This window comes from Pygoscelis adeliae, unplaced genomic scaffold, assembly GCF_000699105.1.
Source record: "Pygoscelis adeliae isolate BGI_AS28 unplaced genomic scaffold, ASM69910v1 Scaffold45, whole genome shotgun sequence".
Classification (NCBI taxonomy): domain Eukaryota; kingdom Metazoa; phylum Chordata; class Aves; order Sphenisciformes; family Spheniscidae; genus Pygoscelis; species Pygoscelis adeliae.
Genome location: NW_008825114.1, coordinates 10,404,618 through 10,425,400, shown reverse-complemented (window position 1 = coordinate 10,425,400; position 20,783 = coordinate 10,404,618). Strand labels below are relative to the sequence as shown.

At 36.5% G+C, this 20,783-nt stretch overlaps 1 protein-coding gene across 1 annotated transcript in view; it reads right to left on the bottom strand.

Annotated features, from left to right (window-relative positions):
• VPS13A (vacuolar protein sorting 13 homolog A (S. cerevisiae)) overlaps positions 1-20,783 on the bottom strand; it is a 106,335-nt gene that overhangs the window by 46,602 nt on the left and 38,950 nt on the right. Inside the window, 17 exon segments of the mRNA XM_009328187.1 lie at positions 60-218; positions 1,554-1,655; positions 2,415-2,771; positions 3,278-3,370; positions 5,828-6,060; positions 7,300-7,520; positions 8,137-8,306; positions 9,186-9,310; positions 10,206-10,356; positions 11,167-11,314; positions 12,050-12,357; positions 13,002-13,169; positions 13,616-13,719; positions 13,801-13,917; positions 20,131-20,287; positions 20,366-20,425; positions 20,677-20,756. Of these exon segments, the coding sequence (XP_009326462.1) occupies positions 60-218; positions 1,554-1,655; positions 2,415-2,771; positions 3,278-3,370; positions 5,828-6,060; positions 7,300-7,520; positions 8,137-8,306; positions 9,186-9,310; positions 10,206-10,356; positions 11,167-11,314; positions 12,050-12,357; positions 13,002-13,169; positions 13,616-13,719; positions 13,801-13,917; positions 20,131-20,287; positions 20,366-20,425; positions 20,677-20,756 (2,753 nt within the window).

The window sequence follows — 20,783 nt, the reverse complement described above, 5'->3', positions numbered from 1 at the left end:
ATCTGTGCAAACATTCATTTAACAATTCTGACACTGCATAGTTAAGTAATCTTTCTTACCGTGCCCAAGTTACTCAACATTTGTAGGCCACATTTGGATAGTGTAATGTTCAGCTGGTCTTTTGAGGAAACATTTATTACTGTTTTATATTCTGGAACTTTGTAGTTTTCTTCTTCTGCATCTGATTCAACCAACGCTTTTTTAGCCTTCTTCTTCATCTGCAAGGAGATTTTTAAAGATTCTTATATGACCACTCCTTCTGTAGAAGCAAGTTTCACCTCAAGACTTTTTCTGTCCCTTTCCTGCTTCTATGTGCTGCCATAGTTTTCCATATTTTGTTCATGTTTTTATTCCCAAATAAAAACAAAAGAGGGAGAGAATAAAGAAGGCAAGAAGCAAAAGATGTATTTCAGAAGTCAATGAAATTCCGGTAACAGTAGCTAACTTTATTATTCAAAAATAAAGAACATACACTTACATAAATGCTATATAAATGTAAATGCTATACGAAAGCATTCCCCTTAACATTCCTAATACCACTGTGTAAAAAATATTATACATTATTTATTTCCTATTCTTAAAACAGTAACCCCAAATTTAGTCTTTATATGTTTCCATACCAAATACTTATTTTGTATGTTTTCATTTGTTTGAAGGAAAAAAATAAAAATCACATGGAATACATTTTCCTGGCCTTCAACATTTCTGGAAATTATCTATTTCTAAATGTTATATTTCAAATCTGGGCAAGAAGATACGATGTTTGACTCACTATCTTCTACCTTCTCCTGCACTAGGTCTCACATCTTTCTGGAAAATTCTTAGGAATATTTTTAATAGCGATTTCTTAATTGCAGTATCTCAGACCATAGCCTTTACCCTCCTGAGGCCATTACTGTAGAAAGTTGTTTGATAATGACAGTCCTAGGAAAAGGGCGTTTCTTCCATCCTGAGCAACCTTGCAGGCTAAAAATACTTGAAAAGTTTTGAAAAAATCAGAAACCTATGCAATAAGACAGTTAAGACAGAAGAAGACAGGGGAAAAAAAAAGTAACTTCCTTCCTTAGATAAATGCTTATCTACTTTGAGACTAGAATCTGGACTATTTCCTTATGAAAGACAGAACTGAAGTGATGCAAGCACTATTCCCACAGTGCACTTTGTGCTAGTCAATAACAGGTATCAGTTTTTCCAATACGTTTCTACTACAGATACTACTGTGGAATGAGATGAGGAGTCTTCTATCTTTCCAAACTCACTGAATGCATCATGACCTAACTTTAGAGAAACTGATATAAAGGCATTATAATTATCTAGTGCAAATGGAATTAAATCTTCTTGCCACCTGAAAGTCAATATTATTTAAAAGATCTGTGAGTCTGGATCTTCACTTGTGCAAGAGCTGGTTTCATTCACTAATTGGGAAAAAAGTCTCACTAACCAACAAGAAGGAACAAAATTATTAGCTTAGTCTCAGCAACGAAAGGTGCAGAGCATTTGTTTTTTCTAAGGTATTGAAATGGAAGATGTGAGTTTAGCTTTGGAAAATATACCTTGATTTCAAGAATCCATGGTTTGAATAAATCAGTCTTCTCAACTTCTAGTGGTTCAAGCAAAGGTTCCCACACTCCAAACATCTCATTAAAATAGTGTACCTATCAAAATGCAGAAGTCAATTAGGAAATCACGTAAAACTGTTAAATCAATGAAAGCTCTACAGATTTTAAAAGACTTAAAATTCTGATTTACAAGTATATTAATTTCTTTGGTAATATAAAAGATTTATAATCAGATTGCACTTTCTGCTCCCACCATAAGAGGAAGCAAATCCATTAGAGAAATAAATGAAGCAGCTAAGTCTCCACTGCCAAGACCCACTGCCAAATAAGTGGTATAAGGTGTGTCACTTAAAATATAATTTTGGCTTAAACTGTAGGCACTGGAAGTCTAAAGCACTATAAATAAGGAAGAATCTACCTACAACCATCACTAAATTTTATGTCACTTATGTCCAAATATGAGCCAGTTTGGATGTTTTATGTACAATACTGGTACCACATAGTATTTTATAGAAATGACACATGAATATATTCTGCTGTAATCTTAAATTAAGATTGTCAAAGAGCTTTAGCCAGTTGCTACTCCAAAATGTAATATTGATGCAACAGGCCTTTGGGAACTTGTATAGAGTGAAAATGTGAGATTGTGTAATACCAATTACTGACATTAATACATTACATCTAATGCATTAGATTTTCATTTCAACTACCTTAATACCTCATTCCTGTCCTGCTCCCACAACATGTATCTGCAGGAGTTTAGTCGTCAAATATATGGATTATTTTTCTTTTATTGTCTAAATAACATAACAGGTTTAATACCGTAAGAAAACTTTCTTATGTAGGATTCCTCACCTCTAGCTCAAGACGAGAACGTAGGTTGATTAGAGTACTCCAGTTTTTGACTTCTCCAAGAAATGAGGCATTGGCTAAAAGCATTGGTACAGTTCGGTGCCCAACCCCAGCTTCAAGTGTTAGAAAAACAGATTCTATATTCATTTTCAATGACTCTCCTGTGGGAACCAGTTCAGCAGTTGGATTTGTATCTTCATTTTCATTTGACTCTTCAAGAAACCACATTTTTAGATTTTTTATATCTTTCTTATTCCACAAGTCTGGAGGAATTTCACTAATCTCTTCTTCTGTTGTTTCTGCAGTTTGATAAAGGGCTGATGTAATAGTAATTACTGTGTTTATGATTATTGGTGAAACCTACAAATAAGAAGTTGGAATAATTGGAAATGAGAAGCTAGTACATGAAACAGCTACTTTCAGACACAAAATTATAAAGAATATGTTACACTAACAAAACACTTCTGTTCTCTACAGGCTCCTACATTTGAAAACTCATTCCTTTCCACAAGCTATAGTTCAACCTGTTCAGATTTTCAACCCCTGCCTTTCTTCCAGATGAGAGCTTTCTAAACTACATCATCCAACGCTCTATCTGAACACTTCAAAACTTGATCTCTGCACATCAGGCCATTTTATAAAACACAGATTCCGAAACCAAAGCGTTGTGACACAATTGTTTATTTTTAATTCTTTTTATTTTCACATGCTAAACAGGTAGGTGACCTGATGAAGAACAGAAACAATTCCCCACATCAGTCATTCCTGATTTTATTTTTTTTAAGAAACATATCCCACAAGCAACTTCAAAGCCTTCTGAGCAGGAAATAGTAGAGAACTAAAAGACACAATAAAAGTCTACCTACTTTTATTGTTAGAGATTTAATCGTTAGATCAGCGGTCTGTGGATTAGTACCTGACTGTTTCATTTCAAAGAAGAAGTCACAAGGCTGTAATACCTATACAAAAGAGTAAAAACACATGTTAAACAGAGAAAAAAAATCTTTTTAAAATCATATACTTTTAAATACTGCAATCAAAAGTATCAAAAAGTTACCATTATTCAGTTCTTCAAAATTAAGAGTAATCTGAGCACTAATAACATGCTCAAAGGTAAAGAAAAAAGTATCAGAAGCATCACTTCAGCCATTCTCAATCATTAAAGATTCAAATGTCAGCTAGCGAAAATGCATTACACTTCAGTAACTCCATTCTTTAGGTAAAGTCTCCGTTTTAGGTAAATGTCTTCAAATACCTCATCATCATGCCTGTGACTTTTGAGAACCAGACTTTTCGTGAAGGGCAACACAGCAACAATAGTTACAGTTTTCCTGAATAAAAATATCACTGTTTGAATAACAATCAGTCAGTTCCAGCTTTATTTCACAATCAGTCCTTGCATACTCCCACTTGCCATGGTTTACCGAAACCAAGTCTAAGGTACACTATAAACAAAATGATAGTGCCATGTGATTAATAAAGCACTCAGATGTAGTTAGACTCTACTGAGACTGTATTGACAGGAAAATTTGCTCTCCAGTCCCTACCTGAGAAGGTAAGTCTTTCAAAAATGGTAATTTCAAACAATGCTGATTTTACAATCTTTCCTGACATCTCTGTCCATATCTGAATCAGATGCTGGGTGCATAGAAACACCCTGAATCAGGTTTACAACACTTTTTCCAAATGAGTTTGATCTAACAGAATTTTTTGTCCATATCATTGTTTTATCCTCTGCTACTCAAATTATTTTTTTTTCTTCTTCTGTGTTACAGCCAGAAATGAAAAGATAACATATTCTTCTTTAGACCAAGGTACATGTCTTTAGACCAAGGTACATGTGAGAAACGTACAGAAAGAATCTCATCACTTGTGCTACTCTAAATCCAGAGGCTAGTTTCCTGGGTATCTGGGGAAACCTATTCATCACGAGGATGAATTCATCCATCACTAGTGTCACCAAAGTTGAGGCAATATAAAATCTTCACATCAATATCAGCTTTCAGAAATCTTGTAATCTTCATATAACCTCATATCATACATTTTCTTTCTTGACTAAAGGCGGCCATGGAATGTCATCTGAATCTCTATTCCTCTGATTATTCTCCCAGACTGAAATCATACTGTTTACAGAAAACCTGGGTTCAGAGACTTCCTTATGTGCATGTTTTCAAAAGGGGCAGTTATGCTGCTACCTGCAAAGAACATCTTCTTTTTTGACGTCTACTAGTCTCTCAAGAGCTTTCTGAATCTTTCAAAGAAGATACTGTTTTAAGCATCAAAACTAAGGTCCTCTTTATAGCACACACATCCCATCAGATACAGGTCTTTTTCTCTGTTTCTACAGCGTGAGATAAGAGATTCTGGCAGAATATATTCCTGTAAGAGGAAAAGCTTGATGTAAAGCCTTCTAATTGCTTTCTACAAAGCTAGCCACATTTGTGCCACATTTGCTAGCTACGGAAATGGAAGTCAAGCAACTCTGCGTTGTGTTGTGGCTACCAGTGCAAGTGCATCACTTTCTCAATTACTAGATTGTTAACGGATTAATGCAATCAAAGACTCTGTCTACCCAGGAAGTAAACTGAGCTGCTGTGAAAGTATCTGATAAGGAGATGAAGTGGAAGTCCCAGTCCCTTGTGCTTATAGCTTTGGTCTTTCCTACGTAGCTCCATAAAGTAAGCAGGCATTAACGCAGAGCTGAAAAGACTCGTTCTTCAAAATTCATCTGTGGCCTGAGGACACAGATAACAGTTGGATATACTGTTAAATTGAACTTTTTCTCCAATACAACAATATCATTACAGAGTTAACTGAGGTCTAGTCTGCTGTAGAGACAGAAAAGCTGTAAGAAGCTCCAGGAGGCAATGCATTCCCACCTGGCCACTAACTAACAAGTCTGATTCTGTTGCCAAAATATACACAGGCAGTTTTAATATAATGGATCTATGGACCTTAACACAAAGGAATTTATAAACAGCATAAGTAATCTATTTCATAACACTAACTTCCCATTCTGTCTGTGACCCTTTGTTATTCACTTACATAGCTGTTTAATGCAAAGTTTCAGACTGAAAGTATTCCAAATTTAGTACATTGCATTTGAAATAGCGTACACTCATAAAATTCTATTTATTTGGCTTACATGGGATATAACAGATTATTAACATTTTACTCCTCTGGGCTCTTAATTTTAGCTTGTCATACAAAGCAGATCTCAAAGCCACAGATCAAGATGACGCTTTCGGCATATCAGACAAAACAGAACAAAATCAACAAAATAAGTTAGCCACAAAATTTTACTCGTATGTCTGTAATACACATTCTAATGATGAAAGCTTCAGAAATAACTTGCATTCTAGTAGTGTAAGTTACACAGCACCTTTTAAATACAAACTGGATGTTTGCAAACTCACCGTAGTAATGTTCCCTTTCCTTTTTTCTGGAAGAAATGGGCATGCTTTCATTTGTATCTCTTTAACAGCAGCTGTCATGCTATACCTTTCAGGGCTATTTTTAATGAAGACCTCACACTGTGTTGTAACCACCAATGCAGGAGCATCACTTCTTGTTAAATCGGCCACAAACACAATCTCTGGATTTTTAACAACAACGTTCATTTCCATTGTAGATACAGGCTGCACAGGTGCTTCAAAAATATAAATTAAATTAGATTAATTGTTCAAAGATTAAATTGTCATTATTTATATCTCTCATAACTTATAGAGAAGTTTTAAAAATTTAATGATAGAGAAGTTTTAAAGATTTAGTGATACAATCTAGCACAACTGGTGTCAGAAAACCTGTAGATCCCTGCAACTGACTTACTTCTAGGATCTTCACTGGAGATACAAAACCATTAAAGCTCTAATTACTTTCAGATACAACAAAAGATTCCACAAAGCTTCTTTGTCAAAACAGAAAGGATAATAGTATCACCACTGTTATTACCTCTGACTCTAGCAAATGCATCAGATTCACTAAATATCTACATCAGCCAGCTATGATAGGGTCTTGTGAAAATGCTGGACACATTTTCTGCTCTCTGAAGCAGCAAAACACACATTTTTCCATAGGACAATAATGCAGCATTTACTAGTGCTTGATGTAACCATCTGCAGTAGCAATATACTTCTATGTAAGACTTCCTAACTCATTTAGATTATGTTCATCTACTAAATAATCACAGCAGGCCTAGCTGAGGTGGAAACAACTAAGATATTTAGCTTACAGGAAAACAAAAAACAGGGACTTGCTTTGCAGACCGGATATGAACTACCTGTGGCCTGGAAGCATAAATAGCCCATTTCCTGCTCTGATGCTCTAATGGACTAATTTCTGATGTCACATAGAGAGTCCTGCACTAGGAAAGACCAAACTGGGCGCTCAGGCTAAAAGCCTGTTTCCTGATGTAGGGAGAAACACACATCAATGGACAAGTGAAATAACAACATTTCTAGGCAGCAATATCTGGCAGGCTGAATTCATATTTAAGCATAATATAATATGCTGCATCATTCTCAGGAAGGATGAAAATTATGATGGTGGTAATCATCATTATAAACTTTGTTGAGACTGTAAAGACAGCCAAAGAAACCTAGAGAGTGCCAGCTGTAATTGTCTCTCCCATTTTATTTTATTTTAGACATACATTTTTAGGTATTTCCTTTGTCTGGTAACACAAAGCTTCATTTAGAAATAAAGACCAAGGGACATGAACCAATTTCATGATGCAAAGAAAGAAACATCAATGGTTAAAAGAAGCTGTTCTATACACACAAACACAGGAAATAGCATAAAAGGAGTATTATAATTTTTAAAATAGTATTATAATGCCAAAATTAAATGCATATTCAAATACAATTTTTTAAATATTTCCAGTATATACCTTGCTCCTTTAAAGGTAATGACTGTTTGAGATTTCTCTGTGCAGCAGCACTTTCTGCATTAGCCTTTAGGAATATATCTGCAACAGTAAGTAGAAACTCCATGCTTGCACAAAGGTATATCTCTTGAACAATCACATCAAGAACAGTGCCATCTCTCCCCTGCTTATAGCTTATATCCACCATAACTTTCTTTTCAAATCCATGTTTCATTTCCACCATCCTGAAAGACCATTAAGGCAGCATTTAATGAAACAATAAAAAACCAGCCACAAATACTGAAAGACACACAAGATTCTCACTCCAGCTGCAATACATTAACAAGAGTGAATTTAAAAAGTAACATCAAAAATTTTAAAACATGACCAATAAAAACATTAACATCACTTCTATAAAACTTCAAAACTAACTGGACTCCCATACAGTGGCAACTAAAGGTGTTCATAATGTTAACATGTCAAACCATCACAATTCCTTGTTTACATATCAAAAGTATTATACTTTACTGAAGTTTGTTACTCTTCATGAAAAAAATCTAAGTCTTACTTAGCCAGCGGTTTATTAAAGCTGAAAGTGAATTTTGTTTCTATATGCATTTATTAACTTCATATTTAAAGTTTGTTTTATTTTGTATTTAAAGTTTGTTTCTAGCATTTATATTGGTCTCTCATAAACAACATGTGGAACAAAAGGCAAGTAAAACACATAAGTCTACAGTAACATGTACTTTAAGAACCACCTACACCAAAACAATTGCAGTTTTAACAGACTACTAAAATGGAAACATTTGGAACTCTTTGTCAAACTCCAATAAACAGTAATTTATGTCAAATACAGACCTTGGCGTAGCCTTCTGGATTGACTGTCTTTTATCGTCTAATGTACAGTTTGCCAGCTTGACTGAAGCATTCATTGAACTATCTGATAACATTTTGACAGCAGCTGACATCAAAACTAACTTAAACTCTGCAAGCTTCAAAAGGTCATCTCTCTGATCCAAATTTGTAACCTGTTTAAATCAAATGAAAATATGTTTGTAGATTTGCTTACAGGTAATGGAAATAATACACAGGTGTGATATACAGCTTTATTCTAACTGGTAAGATTTCTAACAATAATTTATTAAATAAACCCACTGGTAATTCAAAAGACAACAAAAATCAATAACATACAGAGAAAACTGAAAAAAGCAAAGCTTTACCCTTCTACCAGCTTGCTAAAGCAAGCTTGCATTAGTGAGAGGGAGACAAAGTTTAAAAGAAAGTAGAATTGTCATATGCAATTTTGGTTTGTTTGCTGTTTAAAAATAGATAATACATGCGAAGATGCCAAATAAGAAATTAAATTTTGCCTCTTATGACTACGTAGTGTTTAGCCAGATACTGGAAAATTGTTCAAAATCTAAAATAACAGACAAGTTTACAATGAAATATTAGCAAATTTTTAGTCAGAAATTCACTGACAAGTTTTGTAAATTTAAACCAAGAAGGATAAAAATGCATTCATACTGTAATCCAAATTTAAAATCTCTCTCCACAATTTTATTTATATAAGTCTGTGTGTGTGTGTGTAACTGAAGAATAGGTTGCATGCCTCTGCATTTTTTTCTTCCCAAACTGTATTTTAAACTAAGGTAAGTTTTCAGCAAATTTTCAGTCAGATCACAGAAGATGCCACGTATTATGTGCTACCACTGGTTATTCTCTTTCCTGTAATATCTGCCATGTGATTTAGTTAAAATAGCTGCTTATCATTTCCATCACGTTTGTTACTATTGCTAGAAATCACTTTCTCTGCTCATAAATTAAACTACTCCTGTTTAGAGTTTCCAGGACCCTAGGCAACCTTAAAGCTGTTTCTTTCTCTTTGTAACCAAAATTATATTTACCTGTTTTGAATTTGGACTATACAATACTAAAGTCAGAGAGTCAAATCTGAAGTCCAGTTTTAGTGTTGTTCTTATTTTCACAGGTGAATGCAATTCCACCACAGCTGATGTCACAACAGTTACACCTTTCAGAAATTAGAAAAAACACTTTAATATTAAAGAAAATTATCTGACTGCAAATGGGGGGGGGGGGGGGACCAAACAAAAAACCAACATCCTTACTAATGACTATAAAGACAAGAAATTCCCTTTTCCTCCACATGTAAATCCATCCACACTTAGGATATGTTTATCATGCTCTCTGTAATTACTGTTGGCAAAATCACACAATGTTTGAGAAAACAAAACACTCCGCTTATATATTCTACATGCAATTTTTACCTTCTTTAAGACATAAATGTACAACTTCCCTTAATGTCATATGGTACTGTGTGCAAGAATGTTACGAAGAATACAAGTTTACTTTCACCCTCATTTGTTCATCTTGCCACGTTCTTGCTGTTTTTCACATTTAATAGAAGAGTTAACCAAAAGATTCTTTTCTTAACCTTACTTGCTTTTTTTTAGTGTGTGCTGACAGTTTGTGGGCAATGATGCCTACTGAATAGGAGCAACTTTTAGAAATGCCATCATTATGACAAGAGAAACAGATCTAAAAGTGAACAACAACAGAACCAGCATACACAGGAAAAAGAGTAACATAGCAACTTTCCAAAGTTGGGATGTTACCAAATCCAGCCAAAAGACTTTTAGGTGCTCACTGCATTACTGCCAGTAGAACAAGACAGTCCTTACATTAAAACACATCATGCTACAAAACTCACTACACTGGCCCAGTTGCTCCTATTAATTATCGTTATTGTTGGATATAGCTCAGACCACAATGTCAAGATAACAGAGGCATACTGTTAAAAACAACTGAATCTGGCATCCTTTTATAAAGGCAATTCCAACAGAAATAATAAATTGACAGTAATACCTAAAAATGCTAGACCACACGTAATTTTAGAAAAACATTACCTGCAGAGTGCTGTGAAGTACTATGCATATCACTACAATGGCTAGTCGTATCTTTTGGTTCTGGCAAAGGTGTTGATGCACCAGAGCTTCCACCTATATTTTCATTTAGTGTCCTCAATATTGTGGTAATATCTTCCTGACTGAGAATTAGCTTAAAAAAAGATTGTTATTAAATTCAACAGTTTCTGAAACTTTGGTAACTAAAAATCTAAGTTTACAAATAAACGGATAAGCCAAATTAATCTCATCTGAGTCTGTTTAGGAGACTAAAGAACCAAGTAAAATGTTTTTCTCAAATCCACACAACCCCTTACAGTAAATTCTAGAAATCAGGAGTTGTTCACACATTATTTTGTTTTTGTCCACAAACTTTCTTTGCAAAGCTAGAATTTAGAAATTGAATGTTAGAAGTCATACACATATAGTTTGACTTACAGTTGCCCAAAATTGTTAACTGCATTTAGTCACAAGGTACTTTACAGTAATGGTTACTAGTTCCATTTCAAAATTTGGCAAATTGGTTTTCCTCATACAACTGACTAGCTTTATATTTTTTTATGTTAAATTTAAATGAGCACGTGCACTAACTCATACTCAGGCTTGTCATGGGTATGAATTCAGTAGGTGATCGCACTGCTAATGAACAGACCAATAAACCCCAACTTTTTCCAATCCTTCTTTGAAAGATACTGACAGGTAAAAGAAGGCTATAACAGCATACCCGTTTCTAACTAGCAACAGCAATATACAGTACAAAGTCTGCCTGCAGTATCACAGATGAAATACAGAGCTTAGATTAGAACAGAAAGCTATTAACCTCTTTTTTCCCTATGGAACAACAAAACCCACTCTACCTATACGTCTTGAAATCAACCCTAAGGAACTTGAATTTTTATGGACAGAAAAATGAATCCATTTTCCATGGATATTTTAACAGCTGCTTTCAAAAATGAGTGCTTACATTCATAGGCTTGAGTCGGCCAGATATTTCAATATCAGGAACTTCGTTATACCATGCAGCAGCTAAATTTCGTTCAACAGCTACTTCCAGGTTGAGTGGCTGCAGCAACTGTACTTCAGTTTGCAATGAACCCTGCTCATAGCATGATCTGTGAACAGAAACAAAATACTCCCAGCTTGACATACTTACATATTCTAACAAAGACAAACACATTTCTGTCTTTTCCTCATCTTTTTGAACAGTACTGTAAAACAGTCTTCATACTATTCCTAGCTTCTCTAGTTAAAGCCTTACTCCACCAACTAGACATCTTTTCTTGGCAGGGAGGAGACACATCAGGCACATACCAGGCATGCAACATACTAACTTCTTGCAAGTTAGGACCTCTTACCTGCTCTCTACTGGAAAGCAATTCCTTCTTTCTTCAGTACTCTTCAACTGCGTTTGAAAATCCCCTTCCCTTCCCTCTCCCTCTCCCAATCCCCTGCACCAAGGCCCATTTTCAAACACTTCTTTATAGCCGTCTGACTTGATATCTTTCCTTCTATGTATAGCTTGAAAAACCCATCAAAATAGCCATTTACAAATGGGTATAACCTGTCCCAAAGTAGTGAATGATACATAAGTCTATTATTCTACACAGTATTCCCTAAACAAACATTTGCTTCTATTAAAAGATGTACACATTGCTATTTCTCCTAAAACACATTTTAATTGCGTTTACAAAATTTTTATTAATTTGCTGTTATATTTCAAGATAATAGTGTATCCGTCAACCACCAACCATTAACTAATTATTTTGATAACAACTTCTCAAAGCTCTCCAACTGAAGTATCCCAAAAGGATTACATGAATTTAAAAAAAATCTTGACACTACATTACCTGTATAACTTTAGTTCACTCAATTTCACTGTCATAGAGTCAACAACAGGCGGGAGATTATACCGTGTTTTTGTTTTAGCAATAAAGAATTGGTTCTTCACAGTGATTAGACCAAGATCGGCCACCAGGACATTCGCAGACATTGCTGACTGTGGGACTATCACAACAGGTGCTTTAATATTGATATCTAGTGCCAAACGGGAACTACGCTCCGCTAGCTCTTTTACACCTGTAGCTGCTTTCTCTGCTGCTTGAACAGTTGCCTCAGTAAGAGCTTCCTTGGCGGCTTGAAAATTATTTATAAAAGCCTAGGAAAAGAATACAGATCTTGGGAATTTTATTAAGAATTACACTACTTAAAAAACACTACAGATCACAGTTTTTTAAATAGTAAACCATCTTAAGGTACTATTTTTGCTACACACTTTTTCTGAATTCTTTAATAGGATAATCTTCCCACAAAATACAATAAAATATGCAAATATATAAAAATAAATTTCCATACTAAATATTTGGCAAATCAGACAGTAACAGCAATGACCTTGTAACATGACTTGTATGAATTACATTTTATTTACTCATATGGAGAGTAAAAGATAGATTTACTCAGCAGAATTTATGGAAAAGGCATAAATTTTCATGGTTTATTACTGTATTTCAGTGTTATAAACAATGAAGAGTGTGTATATCTAAAAGCTGCCACAAGACATTTAAAGAAAAAAATTACTAACAATAATAGCAAATATTGTTGCTTAGCCACCCACTCCACAATAACGAACACATGGAGAAGAAAAGTAAGTAGCCCAACCACCAATCCCAGTGAAATTTTCACAACAGTATGTAAGAGTTCTTACACAAATGGGCACCACCCCATATGGGATGCTTTAGCCTTTCCTAGCTCTGACAATGTTATCTGGATGCTAAGGAGCAGTACCTGGAAAATTTAACTTACCAAAATAGATGAAACAAATTTGTTGACAAAAACTACTTGAATACACCCAACAGTTAGGTAAATACGATTGTCAACAACATCCATATTTGTATATGCAATGCCATCTGTAGCATTCACATATGATACCATTCTGAAGTTGAAGACTTCTTTTCCTGTGATGTAAAGAGCCTTAGGAAGAAAAAAAATAAGAAGTATCTCTACTGTAAAAACTTATGCTGGAGAAACTGAACTCCAAAAATAAAACGTAGTACCTCACACTTCTAAGACATTTTTACTTCAAATATCTCAACAATAAAAGAAAAAAATAATCCTTGAAATAGCTGAAAATATTCAGTTGGAATCTCAGGTTGAATAATTCTGTCCATTAAAGTCAACAAAACAAGAAGCATAATGAGCAGCTGGGCATCACAGTTGCACAAAATGAATGTCAGCCTCACAATCATCGGTTGTGGGGGTGAAATCAGTCTGGCTATGGAGAATAATGCTCCCAGCAAATACATAAAACATTATTTAAAAAAAAAAAAAAATCACAGTTAAAGAGTAAAGTCCACAAAGGAAGTTAAATTCAGCATCTATATTCCATTCAGAAATCAATGATACATGCAAATGCATACCTTTTTATACAACGCCATCTCATCAGAATCCACAATAATGATGTTCTTTAATTTTGCAGTCACTTCTGTTGCTGCTTTCTTCATGATCACTTGGCTATCCAGACCTTAAAAAAAAAAAGACAGACATACAAAATCTGGAGACTATTCTGGCTATGAAGCCTTTGTGATTAAAGTTTTGTTCCTACCTTCAATGTGAATTTCAGCGATTCTATGTTTTTTCTCTCTGATAAAGATACGTAAACAGGATAAATCCGCACAGATATTGAGGTCAATAACATCTTCATACTTCGATTTTTTTGATGCTGTGGGAAATACAAAATAATAAAAATTACAGTTCTTCAAGGAGGAGATGTAATGTTTTAGTATCCCTTCCCCAAAGCCTAGTTTGTATCAAGCCTGCAGCACTGGCAAAATGCACTGCATTCATGCTAGCAAGTACAACACAAAGGAATTGTATATACAGGATTGTATATACAGGAGTCCTCATGTGCTTCATGAACTGTGGTAATCAACATCAGTATTTCATTAACTGCAAGAAATACATTTAATATACATCTACACAGCACAAAACTAGAGAGAGGTTATTCAGGACGAAACAGTTTACCTCAAACAGTGGTAACATACTAGCTACGTTAATACACTACTCTATCTGGTCATCTGCAATCAATAGTCTTGTTTACATATAGCAGGTGACTTTTTATTAAATCTCCACAACCTATATTTTCTAAACTTAAGTTTTAAACATGAAAATACCATTAATATAACTAGACACTGAAGAGGAGGGACAGTGGGCATCCTTCAAAATGAGGATGGGCAACCTTAAGACCTACAAAAGATACACACACAAATATAGTGCTTTCAGAAGAGACGTGTCCAAATATTTAGTCCATTTTTGGTTTTCCCAAAATTGAATAAGAATAAAAATACTCTATTTCATGTTAACAGAAATAATCTCTGTTCATTTTGAGTAGACATGACTGATACCACACAACACTATCTGCAGGTATAGAGCTAAATAGAAGTCAACAGATAAGGGACTCAACCAACTTAGTCCATTTTTTCTGAAAGTCAAATCTGACGTAATGTTTTATGCTACTTCAAATGACAAAGGGAAATATCATATCTTGTATTCAGGTGGTAAAATTCTAAGTGGTAAATTCTAAGTCCTAAGTGGTAAATTCTTATAGGTAATCTACATACAAAGCTCAAAGCAGCAAAATTAAAAGTAATAAACACTCACCTCATTTTTCCACAGCCTAGCTTTTTAGATGAGATATTACCTTTAAGTATTGTATGTGAGTATGTTAAGGCCTTCTCAACCCCCACAATCAAGCTATGGTTTCATAAATACATCAGCTTCAGTCACATGATTTTATTGTGCGTTACTAAGAGAAGACAAGCCATGGTAAATTAACCAATAACTACCCTCAGTCAAAGTTTAGTTTGCACAGTTGTACAGGAATGGGGGAGAAGGAGGGAGGAGAATCATGGAATGGTTTGGGTTGGAAGGCCCCTTAAAGATCATCTATTTCCACCCCCCCTGCCACAGGCAGGGACACCTTCCACTAGACCAGGTTGCTCAAAGCCCCATCCAACCCGGCCTTGAACACTTCCAGGGATGGGGCATCTACAACTTCTCTGGGCAACCTGTGCCAGTGTCTCACCACCCTCATAGCGAAGAATGTCTTCCTTATATCTAATCTAGATATACCCTCTTACAGTTTAAAGCCATTACCCCTTGTCCTAACACTACATGCCCTTGTAAAAAGTCCCTCTCCAGCTTTCTTGGAGGCCCTCTTCAGGTACTGGAAGGCTGCTGTAAGGTGTCCCTGGAGCTTTCTTTTCTCCAGGCTGAACAACCCCAACTCTCTCAGCCTGCCTTCATAGGAGAGGTGCTCCAGCCCTCTGATCATCTTCGTGGCCCTCCTCTGGACCTGCTCTAACAGGTCCATGTCCTTATGTTGGGGGCCCCAGAGCTGAACGCTGTACTGCAGGTGGGGTCTCACCAGAGCAGGGTAGAGGGGCAGAATCACCTCCCTCGACCTGCTGGCCACGCTTCTTTGGATGCAGCCCAGGATATGACTGGCCGCCTGGGCTGCGAGCGCACATTTGTGGGTCATGTTGAGCTTCTCATCAACCAACACCCCCAATCCTTCTCCACAGGGCTGCCCTCAATCCATTCTCCGCCCAGCCTGTATTTGTGCTTGGGATTGCCCCAACCCACGTGCAAGACCTTGCACTTGGCCTTGCTGAACTTCATGAGGTTCGCACAGGCCCACTTCTCAAGCTTGTCCAGGTCCCTCTGGATGGCATCCCGTCCCTCTGGCGTGTCAACCGCACCACTCAGCTTGGTGTCATCTGCAAACTTGCTGAGGGTGCACTCGATCCCACTGTCTATGGCATTGATGAAGACATTAACAGTACTGGTCCCAATACGGACCCCTGCAGGACACCGCTCGTCACCAATCTCCATCTGGACATTGAGCCGTTGACCACTACCCTCTGGATGCGACCATCTAACCAATTCCTCACCCACTGGACAGTCCACCCATCAAATCCATACCTCCCCAGTTTAGAGAGACGGATGTTGTGGGGGACCGTGTCAAAGGCCTTACAGAGGTCCAGATAGATGACATCTGTAGCCCTTCCCAAGACCACTCCACCACACAAGGCCACTAGGTTAGTCAGGCAGGACTTGCCCTTGGTGAAACCATGCTTGCTTGCTCGAATCACCTCCCTATCCTCCATGTGCCTTAGCAGAGCTTCCAGGAGGATCTGTTCCATGATCTTCCCAGGCACAGACGTGAGACTGACTGGCCTGTAGTTCCCTGCGTCTTCCTTTTTTCCCTTTTTAAAAATGGGGGTTACATTCCCCTTTTTCCAGTCAGTGGGAACTTCACCGGACTGCCATGACTTCTCAAATACGATGGATAGTGGCTTAGCAACTTCATCCGCCAGTTCCTTCAGGATCCGCGGATGGATCTCATCAGGTCCCATGGACTTGTGCACCTTCAGGTGCCTTAGATGGTCTCAAACCTGATGTTCTCCCACAGTGGGCGGCTCTTCATTCTCCCAGTCCCCACCTTTGCCTTCTGCGGCTTGGGCGGTGAGGCTCAAGCACTTGTCAGTGAAGACCGAGGCAAAAAAGTCATCGAGTACCTCCGCCTTCTCTGTGTAACCAGGTCTCCCATTTCGTTCCGCAGAGGGCCCACGTTTTCCCTTGTCTTCCTTTTATCCCCAACGTACCTCTAGAATCTTTTCTTGTTGTCCTTGATGTCCCTGGACAGATTGAATTCTATCAGGGCTTTAGCTTTCCTAACCTGATGCCTGCCTGCTCAGACAATTTCTCTGTAGTCAGTTGCTCTTCCCTTACCTACCAATGCTGTAACCCCGTCATAGAAGGCCACCAAATTTGTCAAGCATGATTTGCCTTTAGTGAAGTCATGTTGGCTGTCACCAATCACCTTCTTATTTTCCATGTGCCTTAGCACAGTTTCCAGGAGGATCTGCTCCATGATCACCTACAAAAGCTTTTCAGCTGTGTAGAGTCTAAATTGTCATATGTAAATACATAAAAAACTAATTTAATCCTTTGCCTCCAAGAATTATACCGAACGCTACAGTGTTTGCCTGCATAGCAAAATGGTTCAAAGCTACAGAAGTGCTGAATCTTCTGTCCACAGCTCTCAGTAAGCCACAGAACAGAACCCTTTAAGTTCACAGACTATCATATATACACAAATGGTATTTAATCTAGTGTCCAAGCATGTCCCTGTATAACTGAAATCAAACAACCACAAATGAGAACACACAAGAAAAAAAATTTAGATATACAGTTAAATGGAAGAAATTTCTTTTACAGAGTAATTATTCCACTTTTTACTTCTCAGTTCTATTATGCATTGAAGACCTACAAAACACCTTCAAAGAACAAGCTGAGAAACTAAACTTTTTAACAATCTGATGGAATAATAAAAAGTCATCAGGTGAAAGACCATGACCGTGTGACATATTAATACTCTTCCCACATCTCATCCCAACTGATCTCTCATCATTCCTAAGGCAAATATTCTCTTTCATCTTCCTCCATCTCCTCCCCCAAAACAGAGGCTACAAACCTTATTTTCTCTTTTTGTTAATGACCTGTTTGGCTCCAGATATGATAATTACCTTTCCTTTCACAATGCTTAAAAAATAAACATAATTGATTTCATTTAAGTAGATATGGGAAACAAATACTCAAATCCCAAAAAGAGCTGTGCACCCAGAAGCTTGAGGGGTTTTTTTCCTAATACAGGTACCATTTCTGTCTCAAGTTGTTATTCAAAAAACACAATCAGGCTACCAGTTCACCAACCTCCCATAATAAAACCATCGACCCTCAGCAACACTGTGAATTAATCACTGAATATGAGCATACACTAGACTTACAAACATATTTCTGTTTTGCCAAACAGAAATAAGTTTGTAAAGGCAGCACAAATCAACATTCTCAAAAAAATCTCATGAAATGTTGCAAATGTGATACATGGGGTTTAAAGATACCAAACTAGTACTGAAGTTTAACTTGAGATGTTTTTAAGAACTAACATCACTGAATGCAGGCAGCCTCAGAAAAATATCATCAGTGTACCAGTGGGTTGGCTAGGTCAGTTATATGAGGGAACTACTGAAATCAGTAATGCAGAGCAAGTATTACAATACTTCAACTAGAATCATCTTGAGAATTATCCTCTACCATCGTTTTTGTGTGTGTGTTTTCATTTTTTGTTTTAGTAACTAGTTGGACCTCAGTGTTTTACAATTAACACTAAGTACTTCTCAGAGCAGAAATGAACATCATTGGCATGATGTTGAGCATTTAATAGAAGCATTAATTTCAAAGTAGCTCCCAGACACAAGATCAAAAAATGGAGGTGATCTGTTTATTTGCTCTTGCACAACATAATCAGCAAATCAGGCCTGCTGAATTCTTGGTCAGAGAATGATAAAACGGCATAGCAAGCAAGTTATTCACAAGAGATTGAGGTTCCTCAGATAAAAGGTAATAAAATAACTGTAAGACAATCAAAAGTCTCAATTCATCCCGGGGGGTGGGGGTGGGGGTGGGGAAGAAACAAAAAAAGACAGTTTGTGGGGGGTTTTTTGCATACACTCTGTGCCTTGAATACACAACAAAGGTATGTGGTGACCAATATGTCAGAAAACTGCACATGGAAAGAGGTGAGATTAACCTTATTAGAGCAGAATAATTCCTTCAGACCAATATTGTTGGATAACTGACTGGCCTGCACCCCTTTCAGGACGCAAGAGTGCTAATGTTTATGCAGGCCAAGAAAAGCTAGGAACCCTAAATTTATACACAGAAACCAGATACCTACAGAGTACCAGGTACCTTTGATAAACATGAGGAGACACTCACCAGATTTCTCTCAAATTGCAGGAATTCATATTCTATTTATGTGTCCCTAAAACCACAGTAACTGATATTAATGAATGCTATTATCAGCTTTTTGTAACAAAAGATTGAAAATGCTCAAGCCATCTTCCACCATGCAAGGACTTCCTATTTATTACACTTCAAGGTAAATCCAAATCCATGTGCCAGTTCATAAACCCGAAACAGCAATTCCAACAAATTATTCCTACAAAATCAGTGCCAAACAGAATTTAGCCATTCAGCAAATCAGTAGGTCACTAGTAACCAAAGCTGTCCTTGAGCTTATGAAACGCAGTAGTGTACATTTTGTACTAACGTCTACAGCCAATGCCTACACATCAATAAACTGCTAAATGAGTACCTATCTGCAGGTTGCAAACCTAAACCAACAAAAATATTTTGATAATGGGAAGAAAGATAGTGTACAAAGTCATTTCACTGAGGAGTTAGAGAAAAATGGTAATTATGCTATTATTTGGAAAGCACAAAGGTGTCTAGAATATATTTAATACACTTATCACAGAAAGTTTTCACCTTCATGCTAAATTTGCTAACCCATAAAGTTATTTTATTTCCTTACTGTTTAGAAACACCTTTTCCACAAAAGTGCTGTAATGCAAAAATACTTTTCTCATTATATGGGAGAAAACCATTAGGAACATAATCACTGCCAGTAAGCTACCATTCAACGCAGATTATCAAAACTAAGTGAATTTGAACACATATCTTCAAAAAACATGCTTAGTATTTCTACCTCAGGAAAAGTCAACAGCTGCAGCATCTACCTTGCCTCATTAATTACACAGTTATTCCTCACCTACACACTTCCAGCCAGGGAATAAGAGTATACCCTTGCTACTCCATAGTACTCCTGATGGCTAACATTCTTATTACCACTGAAATTAAAAAAGGCTGTGAAGTGGATAAGTAAATATACCCTAAACAAAATTTCTCATTTCAAAAGTCATTGACAGGCTTACAAAAACAGAAAATGTGTCTGTTTTCTTCCTTGCTTAAGGAAGTGGAGAGAGATGAATGAAAAGAGGAAAAAAAAAGAAAGAATAAAGAAACTTACTTAATTTCTTAAGAACATCCTTCTTCTCCTCTATTTTTTCATGGACCAGTTCTTCTGCAACTTTAGTTTCTTGTTTGGGTAGAAGATTATTCAGATAGTTCATAGCATTCAGCAGAGCTTCAGTATGCAAATGAACATCTAGAGATGAAAAGTTTACCTAAAAGAACAAATTATGTTTATCCAATATCCCTCTCTTCCCACAATAAGAAAATTATGTTAAAAAAAGATATCATACCTTTATTTTCTGTAGAACATTCTGATAGACAGTTTTCAGTTCTGGTCCATGAATATCAGCCTATTCCACCAGAAGTCCATGCAAAACAAACAAACCAGAAGTTCGCAAATTGCATTAGAGAGAATTTATTTCAAAAAACACTACAATTTAAGACATACAAGTTAATCTGTTTAGGGAGCAGAGATTTCGCATGTGACATTCAATATGTTAAGGAATGAGTAATTAAGGAAAAACCTTCAACAATTGCTCAATAATACTGTACTGTTTATGATAGGTTTACAATTCAAAAGCGAAGTCTGCTCTTTTCTCACCTTTATGTACTCCAGAGTGAGAAGATCATCTTCTACATTATCCAAAGTAGTAATTATGTAAACTGGCTTGTCATTATCATCTTAAAAAAACCCAAAAGAATAAAAAA